The following is a 25332-nucleotide window of genomic DNA, read 5'->3' on the forward strand; positions in this document are numbered from 1 at the left end:
GGAAGGGGCTCAGGAATCTGAATTTTAAACAACGTCTCTTGGTGATTCTTGTGGATAGTAAAGTTCAGGGGCCAATGGCTTCATTGCAGATGCTGTTGACCTTCCAGAAAGGCAGTGGGAGCCTCAGATATATCCAGGACTTCTCTCTCCCCTGTGGTGCAAGTGCTCCAAAGGATATGAGCAGATGTGAGGAATTTCTGGCACCTGATAAAATATCCTCATTGTAATCATAGGCAAATTGGTTGATGCTGAATTTGGGTAAATTCTAAAAATGCACAGCCTGCGGTCCCCCCGAGGGTCACACTGCAGCCCTGCAAAGGCATCATCTACCTGCACCAAAGTATGTAAAAGGACAGCAGCCAGGACCTGGACTTAGCCTGTTCTTTCCATCTTCTCTCAGAAAGAAGGGCATCATGAAAAAGACAACTAGCTTCACAAACATGAGGAGAGAGGTTTATTGCTCATGGTGGCAGAAGTCTGAGCTGAGTCCTAGAAGGAATGTACAGTTGGTGTGAGATGAGTCAAGGCAACTTCCCCTCCCCGACCAGCCGACTTTGTGGTAGAAAATAGGCAGGCTCTTAGGGAAGCATCTTTGGGAGGTCAGCGGACCATGAGACACACAAACCCCAAATGCCACACTTCTCCCTCAGTGGCTCCCAGGGCCCTGAAATCCCCTCTAAGAAGCAGCGTAAAGAAAAACTAGAGTTGCAGAGTGACTGAAAAAGCCATCACAGATGGGGTTTAAACCTACAAGTTCAGATCAGGTAGGGCTAGAAGCTGAGCCCCGGATGTGGGTTTAGGAATTTGAGAGCCTCTCCACTGAGGCTTTATTCTCCATCTTCTTAAATTGCTCTCACACCGAGCCCAACTGTCTACCCAAGTTCGGGCCTTCAATATCAAGCCTTATTCTAGACTGACGTCAAGGAAGTTATCCCAGGCCCTTGACATAGATGCTGATCTGGACATTTCTAAGTGTTCTACCTGAGAAATCCACATTACCATGTTACGTTTGATAAATTACCAAATGAGGTAGATAATTCTCTTGGGAATAAAGAAGCTGGGGAGAATTTTATGGACTGTATATAAACATTTAGCTAAAGGTAATTCTAGCAGAGTTGGTTGACGCTGATCGCCAACGCAGCGGTTTTCTTCTCACTTCTCCTAGGGTTTTGATGCCTGTGTTCAAATAATAATGAAAATACCCAGCCAACTGGCATATCTGGGGGGTTGTCACCATGATGCCAATACAACTGGTTTTATTGGTTTTTGGGCAGTCCTAAGGTTCAGTGTAATTTATGAAATGCATCTTTTCAAGACATGTGGCATTGTAGGTGACAGATCTTATTTTTTCACTAAAGAAGAGGTGAAAGGGATAGAGTTGCTTCCGGGAGTATAACTTGTTGCCTCCACAGAGCGAACAGGAAGAGGTGATGACAGTTATTCCTCCAACCTGACATTGATGAAAACGTATTTGTTTGCTTGAACTTGACTGTCTATTGACCTCATCCACTGGGCCACTACGCCTCCGCTACCCAAGGAGTATTTGTGTGAAGGGGAGATGGTCAGACTCAGTTGTGTATATTTTCCTGGCTCTGTGCTTGTCCTCGACCTCATTGGTTCTTTTGATGTTGGGACAATGAAGGGTGAACAGCTGCCTGAAGCTAGGAAAGAGCCACAAAAAAGAATGTCTGTTGTGATTCAAACTTGAGTGGCCAAATGCGCTCTGAATCAGAGCAGTTTTGTTTCAGTTACACACAAAGTCCTGTCTGGGCAGTGATGTGCTGGTAGATGTTTAGCAATGAGCTCTCAGTGGAGAAAAAGGCCCCATTTGTAGCCTTTACTGACTTTCTTGGTATAAATATGCCCATCACAGCTGATTTCAAGCTACCGAGCTTATGTCCCAGAACACAGAATTGGGAAGGGGTGTGTGCCATTGGCTCCTCCAAGCAGGTGTGAGCACACCTCCAGCTGCAGCGGGAAGGTGGCAAGGCTTCAAAGGCTATGTCTGTCTCCATGGAAACTTAGAAACTAGACAAGAGTAGGCCAGGCTCAGTGATTTGTTTTCTAAATGAGGAGCTAAGGTTAATAGAACGCCATCTTTTCAAACATGCACACACTTCTCCGTTTTTCAATACTGGGGCCACTGGCAGTGCAAAGCTTCAGGCTCCTCCTGGTTGGTCCCTATTGAAATGGGTCCTCCCTTCTATGTTTCCAAAGTTAGGCTTTGCAGAGCAGGAAGGAGACAATGACCCCTCTAAGTCTTGTGCACCCATCCTTTCCACCCTGGAGGAATCACATAGAGTGGAGGATGGAGAAATAACTGCTCTCAGCATCCACACAATATTTGAAATGGTAAAAAAAAAAAAAAAAAAGGATGGATGGGCAGAAAGCATTTAATTTAATTCAAGGTCCACTCACCTTGGTTTTTATTCAATCAAGATGGGGGCTGCTAGTGAATTGGCATATGTTTTAGAGTTATGGTTTTCAATAAGAATTTCCCTCTCCCATCATGGGCACAGGACACTTTCTGGATCACCTTGGGAAGCCTCTACTGTCTGTTGATGACTTCCAGAAACTAGGATATTGAACCCTTAGGATAATGGAACCCAGTGCCTTAAAATCAAGGCTAAAACCCTGTTCAGGTCAGTTCTTGTTCAATCACCTAAGAGAACACACTGGACAAGATGTGTGAGACAAGGTGAAACGCTTCCTGCAAATTCAGGTCACAGACCGGCGTGGGGGACGCCAGCCACTGTCCTCCTGCCTCTCCTTCGCCAGCCACTGTCCTCCTGCCTCTCCTTTGCTCCAACAGTTATGACATGTGAATCAGAAGAAGGCGACTTCGGGTCAGACTTCAAAGAACATTATTACATGTAGTAATAACTGCTTATTTAAACCAGCTTCATGCTAAGATTGTCTACACACACAAATGCTAGCTGTGGGGCGGAGGGGGAGGGAAGAGAGGGATACAGGTTGAATCCAGTATAGCCATTTCTAAGACAACTGGTCAGCAACGGCTGGGCAACGCTAGTCGGCAGACGTTTTCCCCTTGGACGTGGGGGCCCCAGGGTCCCAGCCGAGCGCAATTCACTTAGTTCCAGCGGAATAATATTTGGGCTAAAGCAGCCACCACTACGTGTGGAGAAGGGCGGCCACGCCAGATGTGGGGCTAAAAGGCCACTGCCGGCCCCACTCTCAGCACGACTGATGCCCCATGGAGGTCGCCACTTTTCCTCAGCATGGAGCCCAGCGTCCAGGGGTTAGTGAGCAGTGGACGCCATGCTTCCCCACCTGCCACCAGCACTGGGTGTCCTTGACCATGACCGGACGGGGTGTGACTCCCGGGGAGTCTCTGGTGAGTCTAGGAGCTCAAAGGAGCTTCTCAAAAAGAAAAGCCAGAGCACAGCATGTCCCTCGGTCATCCTTTGGTGATAAACAGGGACAGTTCAACATCTGCCCTCGAGGAACCAGGAAGCAGGCTTCAGAGCCCCCCCCCCGCCCCCGCCGAAGCCAGGGAATCGGAATCCCTGGGCTTGGCAGATGGTGGCGGCTGGTGGAGTCCGCCCAGGCGCCCCAAGCCCTCCCGCCCCTTCTTCTCACCAGCCGTCTCATTCCAAGCTCTCCAGCAGGAGCAGCGTCCTTCACTCAGAGACCGGCAGAATGTTCTGGCTGTGGGAGTCGCCGGTGAGGCCGGAGGAGCGGAGGGGACGCCTGTGAAGGACCCTGCTCAGAATGTCCTTGCAGCTCTCGCGGTACTGGTGTCGCAGCAAGGAGTACACGAACGGGTCAGATGCGGCCTTGCTGTAGGTCAAGCACTTGGACAGCACCCCCCAGTGGGAGCTGATGGGCACCGCGGAGGACAGCTCCAGCAGCCTGCGGACAGAGACAGGAGGGCGTTCGTTAGGAGAGCGCAGCTGGGCGCATCCCAGGCTCCAGCCTGAGCCCCTGACCCCAGCTTCCCAGCCACGCTTCAGTTTCTCTGAGGCTTCCTCCTCCCGCGACGGTGACAACAGCAATTTACAACCATAACTATGGTGGCCGTTCTCCAGGCCCTTCTTTTGGTCCAGGTACTGGGCTAAGGATGCACTTTACACGTGATTTCGTGGAACCCTGGGAGATGAGACATCTCCATTTTACATGTGGGGAAACAGACGTCCAAGGCGGTTAAGTACTGATAGTTTGCCAGTCACCTGTAAAGGCAGGGATTTGAACCCAGGCACCCAAGCTGATCTAAGAATTGCACTGATAGCTAATTGCACCCTGGCCATTTGCTCCGGCTGTGCTGCTGACCTGCTGTGTGACCCTGGGCACGTTGTTTCCCTTCTCGGGGCCTGGGAGTCTTCTATGAAAAAGGGGGAGTTGAATAAGATCATCTCTATGATCACTGCAACTAGGACAGACTGATTCTTGGCTTCAGATCCTAGCTCTGCCTTCCAAGGGAGCTTGCCTGGGAGGAAGGGCTGAGATTAATTTTGCAAATATTCAGCAAAGCTCAAAGTATGGCTTGCATCAGGAAAGAATCTGCTGGTGGGAAAAGCTTCTTCCCAGGGTTGGGGTTCTGGTGGCCCCTAGCTATAGCAGCAGTCAGGGTACCCTAAAGTGACCCTCATTCTTTGGGAGAAGGTCAAAGGGGCACAGTTCTGAAAGTCCTCCGGGTATCCATCAAACAGCTCCATTCAATGGTGCTAAGGCCAGGCTGTGAGGTAGTAAAAGCCCTCCTCTGTGTAAACGGAATTCTCCCAAATCAAGCCATTTATTCTTTTCTCCCAAGTGTGTCCAGCACCCCTGGCCATATTTGGACGTTACTCAGCATTAATATAAGGTAGAAAAGGCCACAGAGCTGAGAGAGAACTTAGAGATTATAAATTACCCTCTCCCCACCCGCTGTCAAATGAGGAAATCGAGGCACGGACAGGGGAGGGGGTTGCCCAACATCACACAGCAAGTCAGTGGTAGAGGAAAATCCAGCATCTGTGCTCAGACTGGGATCTGGCACCTGTATTCTACCTGGCGGGGGGAGGGCATGGAGGTCGGCAAGATGGAAGGCAGCAGTGGCTCTCAGCTTGGAGGGCTGCCCAGGTGAGAACCCAGGTACAGAGAGGACTGAGCTTGGGCTGTGACTCTGGGCTGCCAACTTCAGTGATTTTCCTGAAGGCTTCTTTGGGCTGAGGTTGTGAGGACGAGCCCAGGAAAGGAAGGAGGAGGAAGCTGGTGGGGTGAGATCCCCCACTGTGATGACCCCCTTTCGAATAGATCCTTAATGAATCCATTCCGAGGCCCTTCTATTAGGCGTCCCATTTCCAGCACCACTATCCACCCTTGCCCTCCGACTCCGAGGGGGTATGCCGCCATGGTTTTGCTCCTCTCCTTGGGAGCCCGAATGGGGAAATGGAGCTGTTGGCATTTGAGAAATCTGTACTTTTAAGAAATCTATTTTGGAAAGTGATGAATTTAAGGGAACAAAAACCCCCGAGTTTAGAATTCACACCTAATAATAACAATGAAACAGCTGAATACCAACACATTGTTGCTATGGGATGCCAAATTACTTTTCCAGAATGTCTAGTCTTCTATACATTGCTAAATTCAGTCTGAGCATTTTGGCTCTCCCAGGAGGATTTATTAAGAGTCAAATATCATCAAACCATCCAGCAAGATCAAAATGATTATTTGCAGGTTCTGTAGATTTCACAGAGTAAAACTATTTGGGACAATTTAAAATTTCACCATTTAGATAATTAAGAGGTAAAATCTGTTGCATTTGCTTCTCAGAAATTTTATGTAAAATCTGAACTTGCCTGGCTCAGTAATAATAATTCCCAGTTAAGTATCTCCTTTGGGCCAAATACGTGATGTGCACAATCTCTAACCTTACAATTATTCTCTGCAGAATGGGCATCGTTAGTCCCATTTTACAGACGAAGAAGTCAAGGCTCAGAGAGATTGAGCAGCAAGCCGGCATCTCCTCCACGGGGAAACCCAGTTCCATCTAACTGCAGCCCATGTCTTGTCTAGGTGCCATGATGGGATTCGAATCTCCACATTGCAGATGGGACGGGATGCGTTCTGGGGTCCCTTCCAGCCCCGAGAATCCCCTTTGCATGAAGTGGTTATGGGCTACCCAGCACTTCTGTCACTTGCCCCGTCCACAGTGTACACGACTTCTGCTTTGAAAAGCCCGCATCTGGCCTCCATCAAGGCCTCCAGGCAAAGAGATGCTTTGGATCCGTCTGGGCCTGGGCACTGCTCCCGAGTGGCCCCCGGGCCAGGCTGAAGCTAGCATGCTCCCTTCCGTGACCGGATGGGGCTGGCTGACCCGCCTTTTTATTTTCCTGGGCACATGGACCCCTCTGCCATGTGCCTGCTGTGGCCGGCTTTGTTCTGTTCCAGCTCTGACAGTTCCAAGTCCCCACTTGTTGAAGGGGACTGGGCAGGGGCAGGGACTTCCGTATTGCTACAACTGCTTCTTTCTAATGCTAGATCTGGGCAGGGGATGATCACGTGGTCCCCTCCAGATGACCTTTTAGAAAGGGAACACTCCAGCCCATCTTCTCATGCCAGGTCCAGCTCTGCTCACCTCCTCCAAACACCCTCCCCTCCAAGAAAGGGCCATTATTTTCCTGATCAGTCACAGTTTCCACGGGAGCAGGGTCACTGCGTGCTACTAGGTGCCTGCCACGCCCTGCCTCTTCTCTCTCTGCTACGAATCATGGTGGATTATTGAACTCCCCTCTCCTGCCCCCGCCCCCAGCTCTGCCCCAAGAGCCCTGCGTTTAGGGGTTATTGGGCTCAGGTGTTAATTAAGTGGGACTTTGTTTCCTTTCGCTATAGCTCCCTGTTGTAGGTTGAACTATGTCTCCCCAAATTCATGTGTTGAGGTCCTAACCCCCAGCACCTCAGAATGTGATCTTATTTGGAAATAGGGTAGTTACAGATGTAATTAGTTAGGGTGAGGTCCTAATGGAGAAGGGTGGGCCCCTAATCCAATGTGACCGTGCCCTTATAAAAGGGGGGAGTTTGGGGGCTTCCCTGGTGGCACAGTGGTTTACATCCTGCCTGCTAATGCAGGGAACATGGGTTCGAGCCCTGGTCTGGGAAGATCCCACATGCCGCGGAGCAACTAGGCCCGTGAGCCACAATTACTGAGCCTGCGCGTCTGGAGCCTGTGCTCCGCAACAAGAGAGGCCACGATAATGAGAGGCCCGCGCACCGCGATGAAGAGGGGCCCCGGCTCGCCACAACTAGAGTAAGCCCTCGCACAGAAACGAAGAACCAACACAGCCAAAAATATAAAAAAAAAAAAGGGGGGGGGAGTTTGGACACAGATGCACGCAAAGAGAATGCCACAAAAGGATGAAGGCAGAGATGGGGTGATGCTTCTAGAAGCCAAGGAACACTAAAGATTGCAAGTTCACCATCAGAAACTCAGGGGGAGGCCTGGAACAGACTCTCCCTCACAGCCTCAGAAGGAACCACCCTGCCAACACCTTGATCTTGGACTTCCAGCCTCCAGAACTGAGGCCATACATTTCTATTGTTTAAGCCACTTAGTGGAAGCTAGTTACGGCGGCAGTGCTGGGAAACAGATCCACATCCGCTAAGGAACCCCGTGGGGATGCAGGGGGCTGTTAGGCAGGATTTGGTTGTTTGTGGGTCCCTGGTCATAACACCAACATGGCACCAAGCCCCACGGAGTTCCTGGAGCCCGTGAGCACTACGGGTCAACCCTGGGTCTGCAGAGGTAGCAGCCCCCGGAGCAGGGCACTGCCCCCTCCCCGCCCTCCGGGAAGCAGAGTTTTTCCCACAGCCAGCGCTCCCTGCCCCCTGCCCTCACCTTCCATTAAGCACCAAGGTGACTTTCCATGCACCGCGTGAGGTGTGTGCCGGAAAAACCTCGGCCATCAGGCTCCGTTCAGGGGGAAACATTTATGCTTCCGTGCTCACAATGCACACATGCCTGCCCCAGACAACCTGACACGGCTCCCCCGAGGATCCCCTGGGCTGAGAGGTCAGGCGGAGGGTTGATGGGGGGCAGGACAAGGGGAGGGGAAGCCAGGGCAGGAGTCTGCTTTCTCAGGCATCTCAGGTGACTCTGAGGCAGGTGGTTCAGAGACGCGCTGTGAGCACCTGGGGACGTCTGGTCAGAGCCTGGTTGGGGTGGGAGGTGTGAAATGCTGCCGGCTGTGGCCTGGGACCATATCGGAAGCCGAGCACAGAGATGGGTATTTTTCTGACTCCGGGTGACACAGAACAGATACCCACCCTCTCCCCCGACCCCAAGTCCTATGTGTCTGGCCCACCTCTGCACCCCGTAGCTCTGTATTTGTTCGGGGGGGCTCCTGCAGGGAGCCACGTCCTTTCTCTCAGCACAGGGTCACGGGAAGTCTCTGCTGGCTGTCACAGCAGAGGGCTGACAGGCCAGGAAGCCGGCCCCCTGGCCCCTCACCCACAGGGACCTCTCACCCGCCCCTGCCAGCCTGGCCCTCCTGGTCCCGGGAGGAGGATGGGGCACACTTGCCAGAACTCTCGGGCATTCTCTGAACCCCCAGAGAAACCAATGTCTCAATTCTGCTCGACAGTGGACTCTCCAAAGAAACTAAACTCTGGGGATGAGAACAAGACCCGTAATACCAGTAGCCCCAGACCCAGCTCCTCCTCTGTGTCCCCAGAGGCTCAGTGCTTTGGCAGCCGCTTGACAAACATTGTCTCAAGCACCTCCCACCCGCCCCCTTCGACAGTGTTGCTTGTTCTTCACACTACAGAGGAGGAACCCAGGCAAAGTGACGGGCCAAGGCCGCATGGCCTGGACGTGGAAGAGCCAGGATTTGAACCCTGGACTGTGGGCACCAGAGACCACAGGCCTTCCTGGTGCCAGGCTGCCCTCCCAGCTCCTTGGCTCGGTGCCGGGGGCAGTCAAGGCCTTTACTGTCAACCCTTGAATCTAAAGTGGTAAATCCACAGCCCCTCTTTACACCCCCTGTGCGTCTGTCATCTCTTCCCGCTGCCACACACACACACACACACACACACACACACACACACATGCTGTGCACCAAATGCAACGTGGGCCACAGAATATCTTTTGGGAAGCAAGCCCAATGTCTTCCCAAGAAGACTTCTGGAGAATCCGGTCTGCATATTTGAAGACATGTAAGTAATAAGCTGGAGCTTTAAATGTTCATGAGACATTAGCAGGGAAAAGGCATTTTATTAATAGAATATTAACACCGGACAGCCACCTGCATATTAAACCCCTCTGACATAATTCCATGACTCTGAAAAGCCACAATAATGGTGCTGTCTGATCCACAAATGCCTCAAAGCCCCACTCCGATGATCTGGGACAACCATAATTATTTATAAGCCTGTACTGCTGCAGAGATAATAGCCTCACACATGCTTCTAGACGTGTACGTTTTAATTCAGAAAAATGTAATTAGAGCTTTTGGATGCGAATCTCTTGCAAATCCTCAGACCATACTCAAACACTCTGGAAAGATCCAGATGTGACCCACTAGGGCTTTGAGGACCTGGGAACCGGTGTGAGTGTGTGAATAGAAGGTAGTGACTCCTATTAAGAGTGAAGGTGGAGGTTTCCAAAGTGTCCCTCTGTCATCTGACAGGCCACAAAAGTGCAGGTGCAAGGGGCTCTTTGGCTGGTTGGTGCAGTTGGGGGAACTGTCTTTCTGAGAGGTGCTGGCTTCATGGTCAGCGCTAGGCCACCGAGTCTGACGATGGCTCCAGCTGCCAGCATTGATAGCCTCTGAGCCCCGCTCCAGGTCCACACAAGGTGCTGTCAGCCAGGTGGGAGGTCAGAGGTGACTCCATGCGAACCCACCGCTGCTTCTGGTGGAAGAACTCACTCACCTACCTGCCTTTACCCTCAGGAGTCTGGATACTATGTCTGGGTTCATGCCAAGATGCCTGGGCATGGGAAGTTGGATCAAAAGCCTGTGGATAAGCATTTCTACATTTTCAGTGCCCGGTCCCCAGGCTTTGGAGATGTAACATGCCCACAGGGCTAAATTATTGCCAATAGGCCTGGCACTGACCTTTAACCCTTGGTTCTGCCAGTCACTACTCTTATGGCCTTGGGCCACTCATCTCACCTCGCTGACCCTCAGTAAGATGAGGGCTCTAGCACTCACCTTGCAGGACAGCTGTACTAGGTGCAATCAGGTATGCACTGGTACCTCCTGGGTGCATTACAAGGGTCGACTAAGTGATAGGTATGGTTATAAAGACTCCGCGTTCTCCAGTAAGGGAAGCCTGAGAATCTACTGGAAGACTTGAATGGTTCTTGACCCAAGAATGATGCTTCCCAGTCTGCGAAGGTTATCAGGCAGGTGTGAATAGACTGGGAATAAAGAGAAGGGGCCTCCTCCCTGCCAGCCGGACCTTCCTGATCAACTTAGAGGGAGGGCGGGTGTCACAGCACAAGCCCCTTCTCTCGCTCAACGTTCTGATTCTGCCAGCCCCCAGCATTCCCCACGGTTGGCCTGACATGAACCCACATGCGTGTGCACGTCTCCACCTATAAGGCTCCAACGGGGGGAGTAGCAAGGCGGGCTGCTTGGATAGAGGTTGTCACTGTGGAGTCTCAGGAAATAGCGGTTTCTGCACTGACAGCTCAGTGAGGGGTTTAAGTGACACTTGAACACCTTGACCTTATCATCTCAGAAGCTGCAGCTTCCTGGTTCTGAGGGGGTCATGGCACAAAGTGCCCTCCTATATCCTCTGGGGGGGAACCCCCATGTCCTCAGAGAAGCAGAACAGTGCAGGGCGAGGGGCCCCATGCGTGGGCTTTGGCTCCAGGCAGACCCGGGCTGGAACCCTGGCTGAGTCACTCACTGGATTGGCTTCAGAATCCCTATCAACACTGCACTGGCTTGCCCCATGCAGCGGATCCCATGTGGCCTGCAATCAGTTCGCCCTCCCTGGATGAGACACTGCTAAGGAAACCTCCACTTCCATAACCCACAGCTCTAGGTTCTCCATAAGGAATCAATTCCTGCAAGAAGTTAAATTCTCAACTACATTTCCAGAGCAGAGTCTGACTTCAGCTTCTTCTGAGACTGGGGTGGTTGTGTCTACACTCGGAAACCAGCCTGAGAAGAACAGCAGGAGAATCAATTGCCGCCCAAAGCGCGCATGGTCCCGATTCCAGTGCCGGTGATAGTAGGATATACCAGGGTGAATGCCCTGCACTGGTTATTTTATGGATTCCTTACTAGATGTTGATTTCTCCCCACAATCAATGTGTGGTTCTCAGCCCGGACTCAGCGTAAGATGCGAGAGTTTGGGTCAGGCTCCTTGGAGGTGGGTGTCAGAGCAAATCCTGCCTCACCCCCACCCCAGCCCACCCTGTTTGGCAGTTTCGCTGCCCTGGTGGTGGAAGTTTAGCTCTGGTGTGATCCTGGCCATGCCCAGCACACACCTGGAGCCCAGAGGGCTCCCCTGCATGCGAAGAGCAAGTTCACAGGTGTCCATCTCCCCGGGGTGTGCCTGGGGGCCCAGCTACCACAGAGACTAGGCATCTCATCAGAATCTCTTCTCCCCCCCGCCCCGGTCACGGAAGGGGGTGTGTGGGGGTGTGGTTCCCAGAGGGGTGTGATTTCAAGAGGATTAACCACAAGGATCTGTCTGCCGCAACACCGCAAAGGTGATGGGACCTGATGTCCCCTCATTCAGACCCTCCGAGGACTCCTGCCTCAAGGCACCTGACCCCGCAGAGGAAGACACTGATTTGGCCACTGCTTATAAGCTCCAGCATCGAGCAGGGCGCTGGACAGGGGAGGAGGGAGGGAGGGACTTCTGAATACTCTCGCAGCGCGGCCAGAAGGGCGATCCTGGGAACCAATGGGTTCCTGGTCAGAAAAGGATGATACGGGCAGCTAGAGGTCAAGGGAAAAAAGGAGCTGGGAGCAAGGGCATAGGCACACCTAGACCCCAGATTCCCTGACTACAGGCCAGCCCTGTCCAACGGAAAGAGAAGGTGAGCCACAGGTGGGAATGGAAACCGGTGAAATTAATTTTAATTACAAATCTTATTTAACCCAATATATCCAAGATTTCACCATTTCACTATGGAATCAATATAAGTTTTAATTATATATATATATACACACAGTCATGCTAAGCCTGGGAAACCCAGTGTGCATGTTACACCTAGAGCACATGTCAGTTTGGACAAGCCATGTTCAAGTGCTTCAGAGGGACCTGTGGCTGGTGGCTCCCGCGCAGGGCTCTAGACCTGGCTCATGCTGTCCCTTCTGCTGGGACTGCCCCCCTGCAGAGCCAAGCCCACTTCACTCGCTCCTGCCTCAGAAGCCTGGGACGCTTCCCTATCAGATGCTATGACATGGTATTCGGCGTCCTGGCTGGACGTGGCGGGCCTAGATCCGGGGGTGATTCTGGTCCCCAGGTTGCCTAGATTTTCTAGTTGTCAAAACTGGGGAGCAGGAGGGAAGAGGTGCTGCTGGCGGGTAGTGGGTAGACGACAGAGATGCTGCCAACGTCCTACGACGCACAGGACGGTCTCCCGTAGAGAATGTCGGGAGCGCTGAGGTCTAGCGGGCAGTTCTAGAAGGAGGAATTGATGGCTCTGCTCTGCCTGGGGCAGACCCATGAAGAGACCTGCAGCCAGTCCTACGTCCTATGTTTAAAGTGGAATGCAGGCCCCCTGGCTTTCCCCCGGAGGGAGTGGCGTGCACACAAAAGACAGTGACAGACACTCCGGGGTTGTGGTGTCTGGAGAATGGGGGCTGCTCTGGGGAACCCCAGCTCACTGTCTGCAAATTGGCAGGGCCTCTGTTAGTAGAGGACAGACATTCTCCTGGGCTGCAGAAAGCAGGATGTGGGGCATAGGTGGAGCTCTGGGGGGCCAGGCTTCAGCTCAGTATGAGTAGGGCCAGGGAAAGACAGGGGGACCTGGGCACATTGAGCTCCTCCTCTCCGGAGCGCGACTCTTGGGAACGGTGAGGCAGGGCATCCCTTCCATGTCCCTGCCAACTGAGGATGCTGGGGGATGCAGGGGGATGGGCTGTGCGCTCTCTCTTTCACACAGAGGCACGCGCATGCACACAAAACCCTGCACAGACCCTACTTCCCAGGTTCCACATCCACCTCCTAATAGAACATCAAAGTCCTTTTTATTATCACCTTCCCAAACAGCTAAGCCATTTTGGATACAAATTTGTGTGGGTATTTTCCCCTCCAGTGAGCAAAACTGAGTGGGTGATACTTTTTTTTTTTTTTTTTTTTGCTGGTTTCAACGTGTGAGGAAAATTCTGTAGCTGGAGCAGGTTGGCTTCTGGAACGTACAGCCCTGAGGCCAGCGCACTGCAACCTTGGCTGGCATGGGGGGTTGGGATTGGGAGAGAACGTGACAAGCTCACAACGCCTGGACTAACCGTGGCAGATCCCTGGAGCCGTGGGACAGGTGGGCCCCCCTGGCTGGGCATGAAGCATGCTCCCTGGTCCCTGTGCAGGTGGCACGTGGCACTGGCTCTGCAGGGTGTCCGGGCTGAGGATGCCGAGCTGGGCTTTCCTGCACTCAGTGGGCAGTAAGAACCCAATCCCTGCAGGGTGCTATCCCGTCTTTTCTCTCCTGTCCTCTCCTTTTGGGTCTCCTGGGGTTGGGGGCTGAGGGTTAGAACGATGTGATTTGGAGATCAAGTGGGAGAGAGTCTCACTGCCTTTCGGTCCAGAGTCTAATCCAAAAGAATTTGAGGCTGAAGAGAAAAAGCGTGTGCCCTTCTCACTAAACCTGTCAAGTTCACTCTCATGCCCTGATCCAGCCTCTGGAAGACATGTGGCCAAGCAAGGCTGGCCACGGCTAAAGGCCACGCAGGCCCTGCTTCGCTCTCCAGAGCCCTGTGCCCGCCCCACTTGCCCCAAGCCCGTGTCCCGCTCGCCAGGCTCACCTGGTGATCACGTAGGGTGCGAAGCACACGAGGAAGGTGCCTATGAAGGTGCTGATCTTCCTGGTGGCGCGTTGCCTCCGCCTCTTCTGCTCCTCTAGACAGCGTTCCCGCACACTGCGCGTGAGAGAGGGAGAAGTGGAGTCGTGGCCAGGTGAGTCATGGGGGGGCCCGCCAGGTCACAGCGAGTTACTATTTGTACACGCAGGCAGTGGCCGCCAGTGTAGGAACTTGGCCATGCAGCCAGAAAGACCTGAGCTCAAGTCTGAGCTGTAGGCACGTGACCTTGGGCACCTTGTGTGACATCACTAAGCCTCAGGGTCGTCATCTGTAAAACGTGGATAGTAATATAATACGATGCCGCAAAGGGCTGCTTTGAGAATTAAATGCATGAAGCACATGAAGCAATTAGCACAGTACCCAAAGCAAGTGCAAATATAAACTCATTATTAGTACTCGTATCCTTCACTGATCACGTGCTATGGGCCAGCCCGAGTCCACACTCCGTAAGTAATATCTCTAATTCTTATCTTCACCACAATTGAACCTGCCAGGTGGATTTTACCTACCCTGTTTTACAATGAAGACCATGAGAACAGGGAGGCCCAATGATTTGCTCAGCTGGTAAGTGGAGGCGGGATTTGAACCCGTGTCCATGTGACTGAAAGCTGGTCCTCTCCAGCTGGGGTGGCCTGGGCTCTGTGTGCAGTGTGGCCCAGTGCTTCCTTTCCTCCACACCTTCAGCCCTGTTTCTTCCATCCCAAAGCCTCAGCCCCGCCCGGAGCTACAGGTAACGCATTATGAGGTGACTGAAGCAGAAGTCACTTGATTTGTTCAGAGACGAAGCTCCGTGAAGCTACGGGACCGCCAGGTCCCCGGAGAATCGGGGCCACGGCTCCGCGGATGGTCACCTACGCCTCTAACCACACCCTGCTCCTGACTCCGCTCTGCTCCCGGCCTTCCGAGAACTGACACCTCACGCCACCTGGGAGCAGTGGTTCCTGCAGCCCTTTTCCTGCAGCCGCGGGGAAATGCACAAGCAACCGCCGGTCTGTCCATTTCCACAGCCAAGGCGCATGCACGTAAAGGCGAGCCCAGCCGTAAGGCTTCACGTGCTCCAGACCATGGGGCCCAACGTGGGCATGTGTTTCTACTGTTTACTTTTAAAATAAATCATATGATTCCAAAACTGGACGGGGAGGAAGACTGTGGACAGAGTTGCCCAGGAGTGAAGATAACTTGGCAGAGACAGGCTTGGGCTTCAGTGACCTGGCGCCGCAATGAGGTCAGTCTGTTCAGCAGAAGCGAGGAGTGGAGAGAATATTCCTGAGCCAGGTTCGCGAGCAGCATGAACTCCAGGGCAGCCTCCCCTTCCTTCCACAAGAACTGTCATTTTAATACTTAATTGAGACTCTTCTTTATCCGATTTCTGATCACAGAGGGACAATGCTATGTTAGTTTGGATTGAAGGCCCCTGAAATTCTTGCAGGATGTTTTTTTCCCTTGACTCGTGTCTTTCCAGGAATTTAGAGAGTTGGGAACTGGAGTCTGGCCCAGTAAAGACAGATTTCATACTGGCTGAAATTGTCTTACTCATGACTAACATTATGAATTAATTTCTAATAGCTAATATTAATAACTCACATCTCTTGAGTCTTTAATATGTGCCATCTTAGTTACTGTGATGGAGGTTCATATGCATTTGTTGCTTGATACTCACATCTCTATAAGCAAAGGACTGATACAATTGTAATCTTCATGTTTTCAGATAAGGAGGGAGATTGAGGCACAGAGGAGTTAAGTAACTGGCTCAAGATCACACAGCGATCTGGTGAGGGGTGGCAGTAGGGTGACCAACTTGTCCCGGATAACCAGCACTGTCCCAGTTTTAGCACTAAAAGTCCTGCAGCCTGGATGGTTTACACAGGACCGTCCCGGCTTTAAAAACAGAAGGCCCTGCGTCGGAGGACCCCCTCCATCTCGGGCAACCCAGGATGGCTGGTCTCCCTAAGTGATGGCAGTAGCTGAACCCAGGCCATCTGACGCTGGAGCCTTGAGTGTCATCTGTCAATTCACTGGGGTCATTACACATCCCTGGGGAGGCACTGGGGCCTCACCTCATTCAGAAAATCTGAAAAATACAAGCCGAGGGGGCGGGGACAGGGGGCAACTTTGCCTAAAGCCACACAGCAAGAATCAGTCTTAAGTCCCCTCCCTTTCCATTTACATTGGGTGTCTGCAGTGTCCTCTCCCAAAGTCCTGTGGCTCTTGTGACATATGCAGAATACAGGTGGCATGGAGAGAAGGCATAGGTCCCCACCCTGGAGGTCTGGGTTCAGTGAGGTGACCAACTCATCTTGGTTTGCCTGAGACTGTTTTGGTTTTCAAACTCAAAGTCCCACATCCTGGGAGCCCTTGCAGTCCCAGGCAAATCAGGACAATGGTCAACCTAGCAGCGTGTTTGGCACATTCTCCATGACACAGGACTGCTTGTCTAATATTAAAATACTTCCCCCCAAACTCTCAGTGCAATCGATGTAGGAATTGCTGGAGATTTGGGGTATGAGCTGGGTGTCCTGAGCCATCACAGTACACTCACCCCACGAGAGGAGTACAGCATTCTGGGCATCTCCTCGAAAATGAGCACCAAAGTCATCGTAAATGAATCAAGGGGACAAGAGAGAAACTGGTGGTGGCACTGGGGCTGGGCCCTCCTCCAGTTTGTGACCCTGACCATGTTATCCATTTCTCAGACATTTAGAATAACCCTGAGGAGTGAACAAGTGCTGGCTATGTGTCCTAGTCCCAGCTGTGCCCTCATAGCTGTGTGGCCTCAAGAAAGTCACTCAACCTCTCTGAATTTGGTCCTCACTTATCTGAGGAAGATTTCATACTTATGGCTATAACCAGAGCTACCATTTTTCAGGGACTGAAGTGACTCACCAGCTACCAAGCTCTTAAGGAGTGAGGAGCTTCCTCTGCCCTCCCTGGCCCCTGCCCTCGAGGAGGGACTTGGGTTCCTGCTGAGGGTCTGAGGACTCAGCTGTCTCCCCAGGAGAAGCAGCCCCCCACCCTGCCACACCAGACAATCCTGCCCCAAAGCCCTGAGGAATATTTAAAGACAGATGTTGGTTAAAGCTTTGAAGGTCTTCAGAAGGATAAACAGAAACATTTCAGTGACTCTACAGGAATAAAACGGACACTTTAGAGGCTAGAATAATCAATGTCACTCTTCTACACTGTAAAATCCTATAGGGAATTAATTTTGTTTGTTCCTGCAAAGCTTTGTACAGGAGAGAAGGATTCAATAGCAAGCATTCTGCACACACATTCCTCCTTTGGGTTCCCACAGTACAAAGCTCAACATCTTACACCCAGAAAACACCTAATGAGTGTACGTCTTTGAATTAATGAACAACCCTTAAAAACATCTTAGGAAAATTAAGACTCAATCATTTTTAAGTGACCTTCTCAAAAGAGATGATAGTAGAAATCTGCCCTAGAATAGATTTCTTAAAGTGAGACTTAAAAATCTTGAGCTTTTCAGGCAAAGCAAGACTCGTCAGTGGATGTCAGGCCATGTGCACTTCCATGGCCTGGAGTCCTGTCCGGTTGATAGTGAAGTGGTAAGCAGGCGAGCAGTGCCAGAGCCAGACCTCTGGGTTCAAACCCAGGCTTCCCCACTTACTTGTTGTGTGGCCTTAGGCAAGCTACCCAGCCTCTCTGTGCCTCAGCTTCCTCATCTCTAAAATGAGGACAATACGAGTGCCTATCTGGTAGGGTTCTGATGAGATTAACTGAGTTAACACCCAGAAAGTACCTAGGAGAGTGCCTGACTCAGAGTAAGCACTTAAGTGCGGATCCTAATTATTATTCATTCGGCATATATTTATAAAACAACAACTATGTTCCAGCACTACCTTGAACCCCCAAACCACTGGGATCCCTCCCACGGCAAAAATTCTCTTGCTGCATTTACAAGGGGAGCTGGGAGAAAGAAAGAGAGAGAAAGAGAGAGAGAGAGAGGGAGAGAGGGAGAGAGAGAGAGAGGGAGAGAGAGAGAGCACTGCGACCAGGGAATGTGCCAGACAAGGTCTGAGCTTGAGTCTGGGCTCTCGTGCTGGTTCTGTGACCCTCTCTGGGTCTCCAGGGTGCAGCGGATGCTATTCCCTAACTTCGATGGCGCCTGGCATGCTGTGGGAGCACAGCGGGTGTGTGGGATGGGCGCTGTGCCTGGCTAACATTCACATGGGCCTGGCCATGCGTCTGCTCTGGGGTGGGCTGGCTAGGCTCTACAGTCCTGTGTAGTACGAAAGACGCTCTCACCCACCCAACCCAGATCACAGATGGGGAAACTGAGGCTCAAAGAAGACAGGGACTTGCCCACCCGGAGAGCGGGCTGCAGGCAGGGCTAGCACCAGTTCCCGACACCCAGTCTGGAACCGTGTGGCTGCATCCCTGAACTCCTGCAAAGGAAGAGAATGGACCCAACTTCTGTGCCCAGTGCCCCCCACCCCCGTTTCCAGGTGAGACCAGGGAGGCGGCAGCAAGAGGACAGCAGGGCAGTCTCCCAGGCTCCGAGGGGAGCAGTGCGGCTCTCTGGCTTATCATTAGTATTGTTTAAGCCCCGTATGGGAGCAACTCACCAGCTCCGAAAACGACAACATAATAAAATCACTTTGCACTTGCTGTCATTTATTTCCCGCCGTAGCTTTGCAAAACTGAGCTCCTTGAACTCTTGCAGCCCTATAAGCAGTCATTGTACGTATTTGCAGAAGAGGACACGGAGGGCCAAAAAGGTTTATGCCATGCCCAGGGTTGCAAAGTAAGTTCAAGACAGACCAGGACTCATTCCAGGTCTCCTGACGCCAAAATCTGGGGTGTCCCCCCATTGGGTCACTGAGCCATGGGCACGCTGCGTCTAGCTACGCTAACGCCCAGATAGTCCCGGGCCTGGTGGTGGCAGCTGGAGTCCTTGGACTCCCCAGCAGAATCTGCAGTGCAGAGGGTGAGAGGCCCAAAGCTCTCCTGCCCGGGTTCGTTTGCCCAGAGTGCAAGCACTGTACCAGTGTGGGGCGATCCCAGGGCCGTGACAAGACACGGAGTTTCCTTGAGCCAAAAGGAGATGCGCCCTCCAGCACTGCGACATGTAGGGCCAAAGACATGGTCCCCAGGAGGCTTCCGTAATAGAGCAGAGGGATGGATGATACTGGGAATGTCTGAAAAGTCAGTAAATGAGGCGATTGTGGCTACAAGACGGTGGGTCTGGGTCCTGACTGATCCCCAGAGGATGGTAGCCAGTCCAGAGCCGTGCTCAGAGTACTCACAGAGACATCCAGATTTGCTTTCTGGAGTTTTGGAGAATGAAACAAAAGGCAAAGGAAGGAGCTGACCGATTGGTGGCGAAGAGCCTTGAGTTTGGGGTTAGGACTGATGTGAATAGTCTTGCCCTGCGACCTGGCCAGAGGGGCCCTGTGCTGGGCCCTGGATACTGAGGGACCCACACCTCCCCATGAAATGAAGACTTCATAGGGCCAAGGGGATGTGCCCACCCAGAACCCACATCCTCCATTCTAGACCAAGCTCTAGGTACATGGGACACGGAATTCTTTGCCCAGATGCCCTGATCCTGCTTCCAGAAAGTGCACAGGTATCTTCCCTGGGGCCCATCCTCCTGAGGATGGGCTGTGCCACCTGTGTGCTTGGCTTGGGGCCGGAGGGGAGACATCTGTGAGCAACATGTGGAGGCATAGCCTGCAGTGTCCACTTTGTGTGAGGAGGCCCCTTTCCATGCTGGGGTGTCGGGGCGGGGGGGGAGGTCGGCTGTGGCATGGGGCCAGCTCAGCTCCCCCTGCCGTGTACAAGGCTGAACTCCAAGGAGCCCGAGAACTCTAAATTTGAACCCAGCCTTGCCAAGTGTTATAAATGTATATTTCTCAAGGTAGGAGGATAGAACATATTTCATTTAACAGTTTGTAAGCTGAATTTAGAAACCCTAACTATTCATGTGGATGGTTTGTGAAACTCCATTTGCACTATCGCCCCATCCGTAAACCTTAGGAGCAGACCTAGGTGTGAGTCTTGGGTGAAGCCACAGTCCAGATCTGTTAAATACGGCAAGCATCCCCCTTCCTTGGGGCTCCCAACTTCCTCACTTGCAAAGTCAAGGGCACAGTGAGAGCCCTTCCATCTACTATGGCACAATTCTGACACCCTCTGTCTCGGCACTCAGCCAGCCCCCTGTAGCCCTTGATCACAAGAATGAGTATGCTTCGCCAACAGTCTAGTCTGAAGTCGTTAACCTGTGCTGGCGAGTGGCGCCCTCAGCTGGATGGGGAGAGAAGGGCGGCAGCACCAATGTCCGGGCTCCCCTTCTACGTCTCTGGTCGCACCAGGGAGAGGATCTGGTTATAATTGGTCTGGAGCTGTGGTTTGGGAGAACTGAACCAAGCACACTAGTGGTTGGAGACCAGGTGGGTGATAAATATTAGGAATTCCCAGCTCCTTTATGATTGTAGTAACTCGAGAAACCACCCCAGAAAGGCAGGAGTGGGGGACGTCTCTCAGGGTCCCTGATTTAATTTAGAGCAGAGAGTCCCTGACCTTTTGGGGGGTGGTAAAGCAGAGGTCCAGCCTGTCACTCACTGCGTTTAACCCTCTGCAGGAGGAGCTGGCATCACTAGGGAGCTTCCTGACAAATGCCACCCTGGGCCTCAGGGAACTCAAAATCAAGTCCCAGGAGGCCATCAGTGTGGTGGCTGTTAAGTGAATCTTCCAGTGAGCAAAGTCACCTCCACCTGCCACCCTGGCTGCCCGGATAAGGAAGCCTGGCTTCTGCTGATCTGGGACTGGACCCCCCCCAGCTCCCAGCACCAACTGGCCAGGAAATTTCCTGAAGCCTTAGTGCCTAAGGCTCGGGGGACCTAGGGGCAGCGCCCCCGAGTTAGCTCTGCAGTTTCTCATTTGTGGGAAGGAAGAGTTTGGAGACGCCAAGAAAGAAGCCTGTGAATCCGCTGTCAGGGAGCTGGTGCCCTCCCGTGCGGCCCACCACCCATGCTCTCACTCTGGGAACCGACCCCACAGAGGAAGGCAGGTTGTGGTCACTGACGGGGCGGTGCTGTCCCATCTGCCCACTATTCCGTAACCTCAGGCCAGCCCTCAGCCAGCGGGGCCTGTCTGAACTGGCCGAGGGCAATCCTCCCACCGGAAGCCCTTCCTTTCCCCAGCGTAGGCCGGCATTGCTCCTTGGCCCTGCAGGGCCCTGTCCGTGGCTCCGGGAAGAGGGTCTCCTCAGAGCAGCCTGGGCTCAGAAGCAGTCAAATTTCCCCGGAGGGAAGTGGAGGAGAGAAGAGAGGACCGGAGGGCAGCCGAGCAACTGCCTCTTTTCCTGACACCCCTGGGAGCTCTCTCTGTAGTGTCTGGCCTGGAGTCCGTGAGAGACCGGCAAGATTGGAGCTGACCCTACATCCTAAATGGGCTGAAAAGGAGCCACTGCCCTCCTGTTCTGGAAGTTGGAGGGAGAGCGGAGACGGGGTTTATACTGGTCTAGATAAGAACTGATTCCTTTCCCAGCTCATTCCCTCCTCCACTGTTAGACTGATGGCAAGTGGGCTTACTGTAGAAATTGTCCAAGTTCCGAGAGTTAAACAACATTGTCTACAGCTTCTAGAGCAGTCCCCGTGCCCGTCCTAGGGACGATGCACCTTCTAAAGTGAGGTCCTCCCGCCCCAAGGTGATAGGAAGGGGAAGAGCTCTGCGATTCTTAAATGACATTGAACCATGCACGGCCACATGCAGTGAGTCAGTGCATGCCTTTGTGTCAGCGTGCAGGAGTGCCCACCTGTGACATGGAGTGATCTGTTACCCATGCAGTTGATATATGAACACATAGGACTGTGTGTGTGAGGCTCACACAATTTCATACATGGTTCGTATGCCCTGGTGTCATTTACATGTACATATTGTACATGATTCTGGGAGGAAGATTCTGTGACTGGAAGCTTTGGTCCAGCATGTAATCTGGAAGGGCCATCCTGAGGGGAACAACGGGCACACGCATACATGTCCTGTGTTCAGACGCAGTGAAGTTCAAGGTCTTCTCTTTGTATTGCTCGTGGGCAGAAAAAACCCAGAACTGAAGGAGCTCTTGGTCACACTGACCCTCTGGTCTGTCCCCCTCAGCCACAAGCTTCTCCCTGGCCGGGGAGGCATCTGCACGACAGGGGCCGAGCTCCCTCCCTGCCGCTGGCCTCCTCCACACTGGTACCTTCTGCCTGCCTCACGTTTCATGCCATCTTGACACCAAAACCCCCCTTCTAGCGTCTGGGGCACCAGGATATAAAACAGCAGCATCTACTGCAGGGACACCAGCAGCCATTCCCCTTGTTGCACTCCTCTTCTCTAGGGGAAAGCCAAGGTGAGCTCAGGACACCTCAGCTAAGAGTCTCCCCCTTCTCTCCCCAGAGGCTCCGAAGGATGGCAGGACTTCCCAGGGGCAGGGGCAGGGGCGGGGGGCTACGTGAACCTGACCTGCCTGCCCCGAGCTGTCTTCCTGAGAAACAGAGGCCGGGTGAATATGGAAGGGTGGGCAGGTTTTGTCACCAGAGCCTCAGGATGACGCTCTCCCTCTGCAGGGGTTCCCAGGCTTCAAGTCCAGGAGACACGGGACAGGGCTGTCTGGGAAGAGTAGGAAGAGCACCCCCGTCCCCTCAGAGCCCTTCAGATGCTCCTTTGAGGACCCACAGAGGCAGGCGCAGCCCGAGGACTCTCACACACACAGGAGCAGGAGACAGCGGCAGTGCCAGACGCCAGAGGAAGGAAAGACCCAGCAGAGCAGCGTGTTCCTGTCTGAAGAGCTCTTCAGGAGCGCCCTAAGCATCCAGGCCACGCTCTCTGCGCCTGATTAGAACCATTCAAAGCAGTGAACAGAGATGACTGCCTTTTCCTATGCTACTTAAAGTGAAAACTACAAACATAAAATAAGCATAAGAAGTCCAGCAAAGTTCGGCTCCTCTGTGGTTTCTACCCTGATGCTTCAAAAATGTATCTATTTGTTTCACCCACGTTTTTTGGTGGTCCTGCTTTGCTGATGCTCTAAGCACCTGTCTTGAGACAGGCAACGGTGGCCCTTCCCCCCGACCTCAGTTTTCCAAAAAGGACATGGAGGCTCGGTGTTAAAGGGGCTTGCCCAAAGCCACACAGCAGAGCCTGGGGGAGACAAGGAGCCCCTTCCTCCCACAAAGACACCCCTCCCCCACTGAGTCCCCGCAGCCCTTCCCAGAGCCCTCACCTGGGGCTGCCCTCACCTGGGGCTGCCCTCACCTGGGGTGGATGTCCACGAGGAGCACGAGCGTCTGCATGGTGATCACGTCGATGCGTTTGCAGTGGAAGCGGGCCACCTTGAGCACCTTGAAGTATGTGCAGCAGAGCACGACGAAGGAGAGCAGGAAGCTGAGCGCGTGGAAGGCACCCGTGAAGACGGCGAAGCGCAGCCGCTCGTCCGGCCTCCGGCTGCACAGCGTGCAGGACGCGTACAGCTGGTGGAAGCCGAGCCAGGACAGGACGACCGCGGCGGCGGGGAAGGCGAGCGCGTGCAGCCACGTGTAGGCCACCATGAGCGCGGCGTCGCGGAGGCGCATCTTGGCGCGGTAGCTCAGCGGGAAGACCACGGCCACCCAGCGGTCGATGCTGAGCGCGGCCATGCTGAGCATGGAGTTGGCAGCCAGGAAGGTGTCGAGGAAGGCGGCCAGGCGGCACAGGCGGTCACCGGCCGGCTGCCGCTGCGCCACGACGCCGGCCAGCGTGAGCGGCATGTTGACCACGGTGCACAGCAGGTTGCCGCACGTGAGGTTCAGGGTGAAGAGCGCCGGCGCCTGGCGGCGGATGTCGGCGCTGTGCAGGAGGCAGAGCAGCACCAGCGCGTTGGACAGCAGCGAGACGCCCATCGTGCCCACCAGCAGACCCGCCAGGCCCGCGTCCCACGAGTTCATGGTGCGCGCCCGCCGCCGGCCCTCAGGGCCCGCAACCCGGCGCCGCCATGGCGCACCCGCCGCCCGCTCAGCCCCTCGGCGGCGCCGCAGCCCCGCGCCCCCCAGTCCCCGCCGCCATGGCTCCCCGGAGGGCGCGCGGCCACCCCGGAGCCCCGCGCCGCCACCCGGAGCCCCGCGCCACCTCCCGGGCCGGCACCTGCGCGCGCGGCTCAGCCCTGGAGCCCGCGCCACCTCCCGGGCCAGCGCCGGTGCGTCGCCGAACCGAGAGCTTAGAGGGCCCTCGGATCCCGGATTGCGGGCGGGCGCCTGCTGCCCGGCTCTGCCTCGCTCCGCCTGCCCTCACCCCTTCCCTCCGCGCTCCGGCTCCGCTCGGCGCGCTCTCCTACAGCCTTGCTTTCTCTTCCTCCCCTCTCTCTGCTCGCTCCCCCTTTCTGCTCTCCCCTACACTTTCCCTCTCCCTCTCTCCCTCTCTCTCCCCTCTGCTGTGCTTCTCTCTCTCCCACTGCTGTTCTGTCCGTCTGTCTCTCCCACTCCCAATTTTCTCCTCCCCTCTTGTTCTTCCTTCGCCTCTTCTCTCTCTCTCTCTCCAGAATCTGGCTGCTTCTATCACAGAATTCCCGCTGATGCGCGCGGGTGCGCGCACACACACTCGGAAAGAACCAGCCCTGAAGCCTCCGGTGCAGGGTGATTGGCTCTTTGTAGCTTCCTGTCCCCCACCCCCACCCCCGAATCCTTCCTTACGTGTGTCAAAGACAGGCTGAGTCAAGAAAGTCTGCCTGAGAAAAGGGAGGGATGTCTGGGCACCTTCATGCCTCAGGGCCACCCGTCCCAGCCCAAGCGCCAGCCTGGCCAGGCCTGGGAGGTCCTACCCCGCGTGTCCTGGCTGAGCCTCCCAGGGCTGATGCTTCTCCCTCTCTGGGCGGAGCTGGGGGAGCTCAGGTCAGCTGCATTTGCTGAGAGGGGAAGGAACGCACATCTCTCCAACCTCCGTGGTCAAGGCCCTGGCCCCAGCTATCTCCAAGGCCTCCCCAGGGCAGCTGCTACACTCCTGGGGGCGCTTGGTTTACGGTGCCCTCTTCCCATCACCTTTCAGCTGGGACCTCAACAGCATCCTCAAGCTGAGACACACCGTGACACCCCCTAGGTGCTCCCTCAGCCAGGAGGGGCCTTTATCTGACCCTGAGCGCTCACAGGCGGACAGGCCTGCCTCTGCACGGCCAGTCTCCGCAGAGCCCTGGTGAGGCGGATACTCAGCGTTCCCGGCCTGGGTTCCACTGTGGCCGTCTGTCAGCCCACACACCGCCCGCTCCGGGTCTGGAGAGGCAGCAAGTTCCAGTTTGTGAGGGACCTAAATGATATACCGTGCAGGAACTCTTTGGAAAAAGGGGAGGAGGGTGGCTTGGTGAAGACCGCAGGAACTC

The 25332-nt window shown here is 54.0% G+C and overlaps 1 protein-coding gene across 1 annotated transcript; it reads right to left on the reverse strand.

The window, feature by feature from the left end:
• Positions 1-3641: 3641 nt before the first annotated feature.
• Positions 3642-23911, reverse strand: GPR26 (G protein-coupled receptor 26). Its single transcript, XM_036827732.1, has 3 exons — positions 23244-23911; positions 13926-14039; positions 3642-3873 (listed from the first exon to the last, which is right to left on the reverse strand). The coding sequence occupies exons 1-3, from the start codon at positions 23909-23911 to the stop codon at positions 3642-3644; spliced, it is 1014 nt and encodes a 337-aa protein (XP_036683627.1).
• Positions 23912-25332: the final 1421 nt, after the last annotated feature.

This window comes from Balaenoptera musculus, chromosome 16 (genome assembly GCF_009873245.2).
Source record: "Balaenoptera musculus isolate JJ_BM4_2016_0621 chromosome 16, mBalMus1.pri.v3, whole genome shotgun sequence".
Lineage (NCBI taxonomy): Eukaryota > Metazoa > Chordata > Mammalia > Artiodactyla > Balaenopteridae > Balaenoptera > Balaenoptera musculus.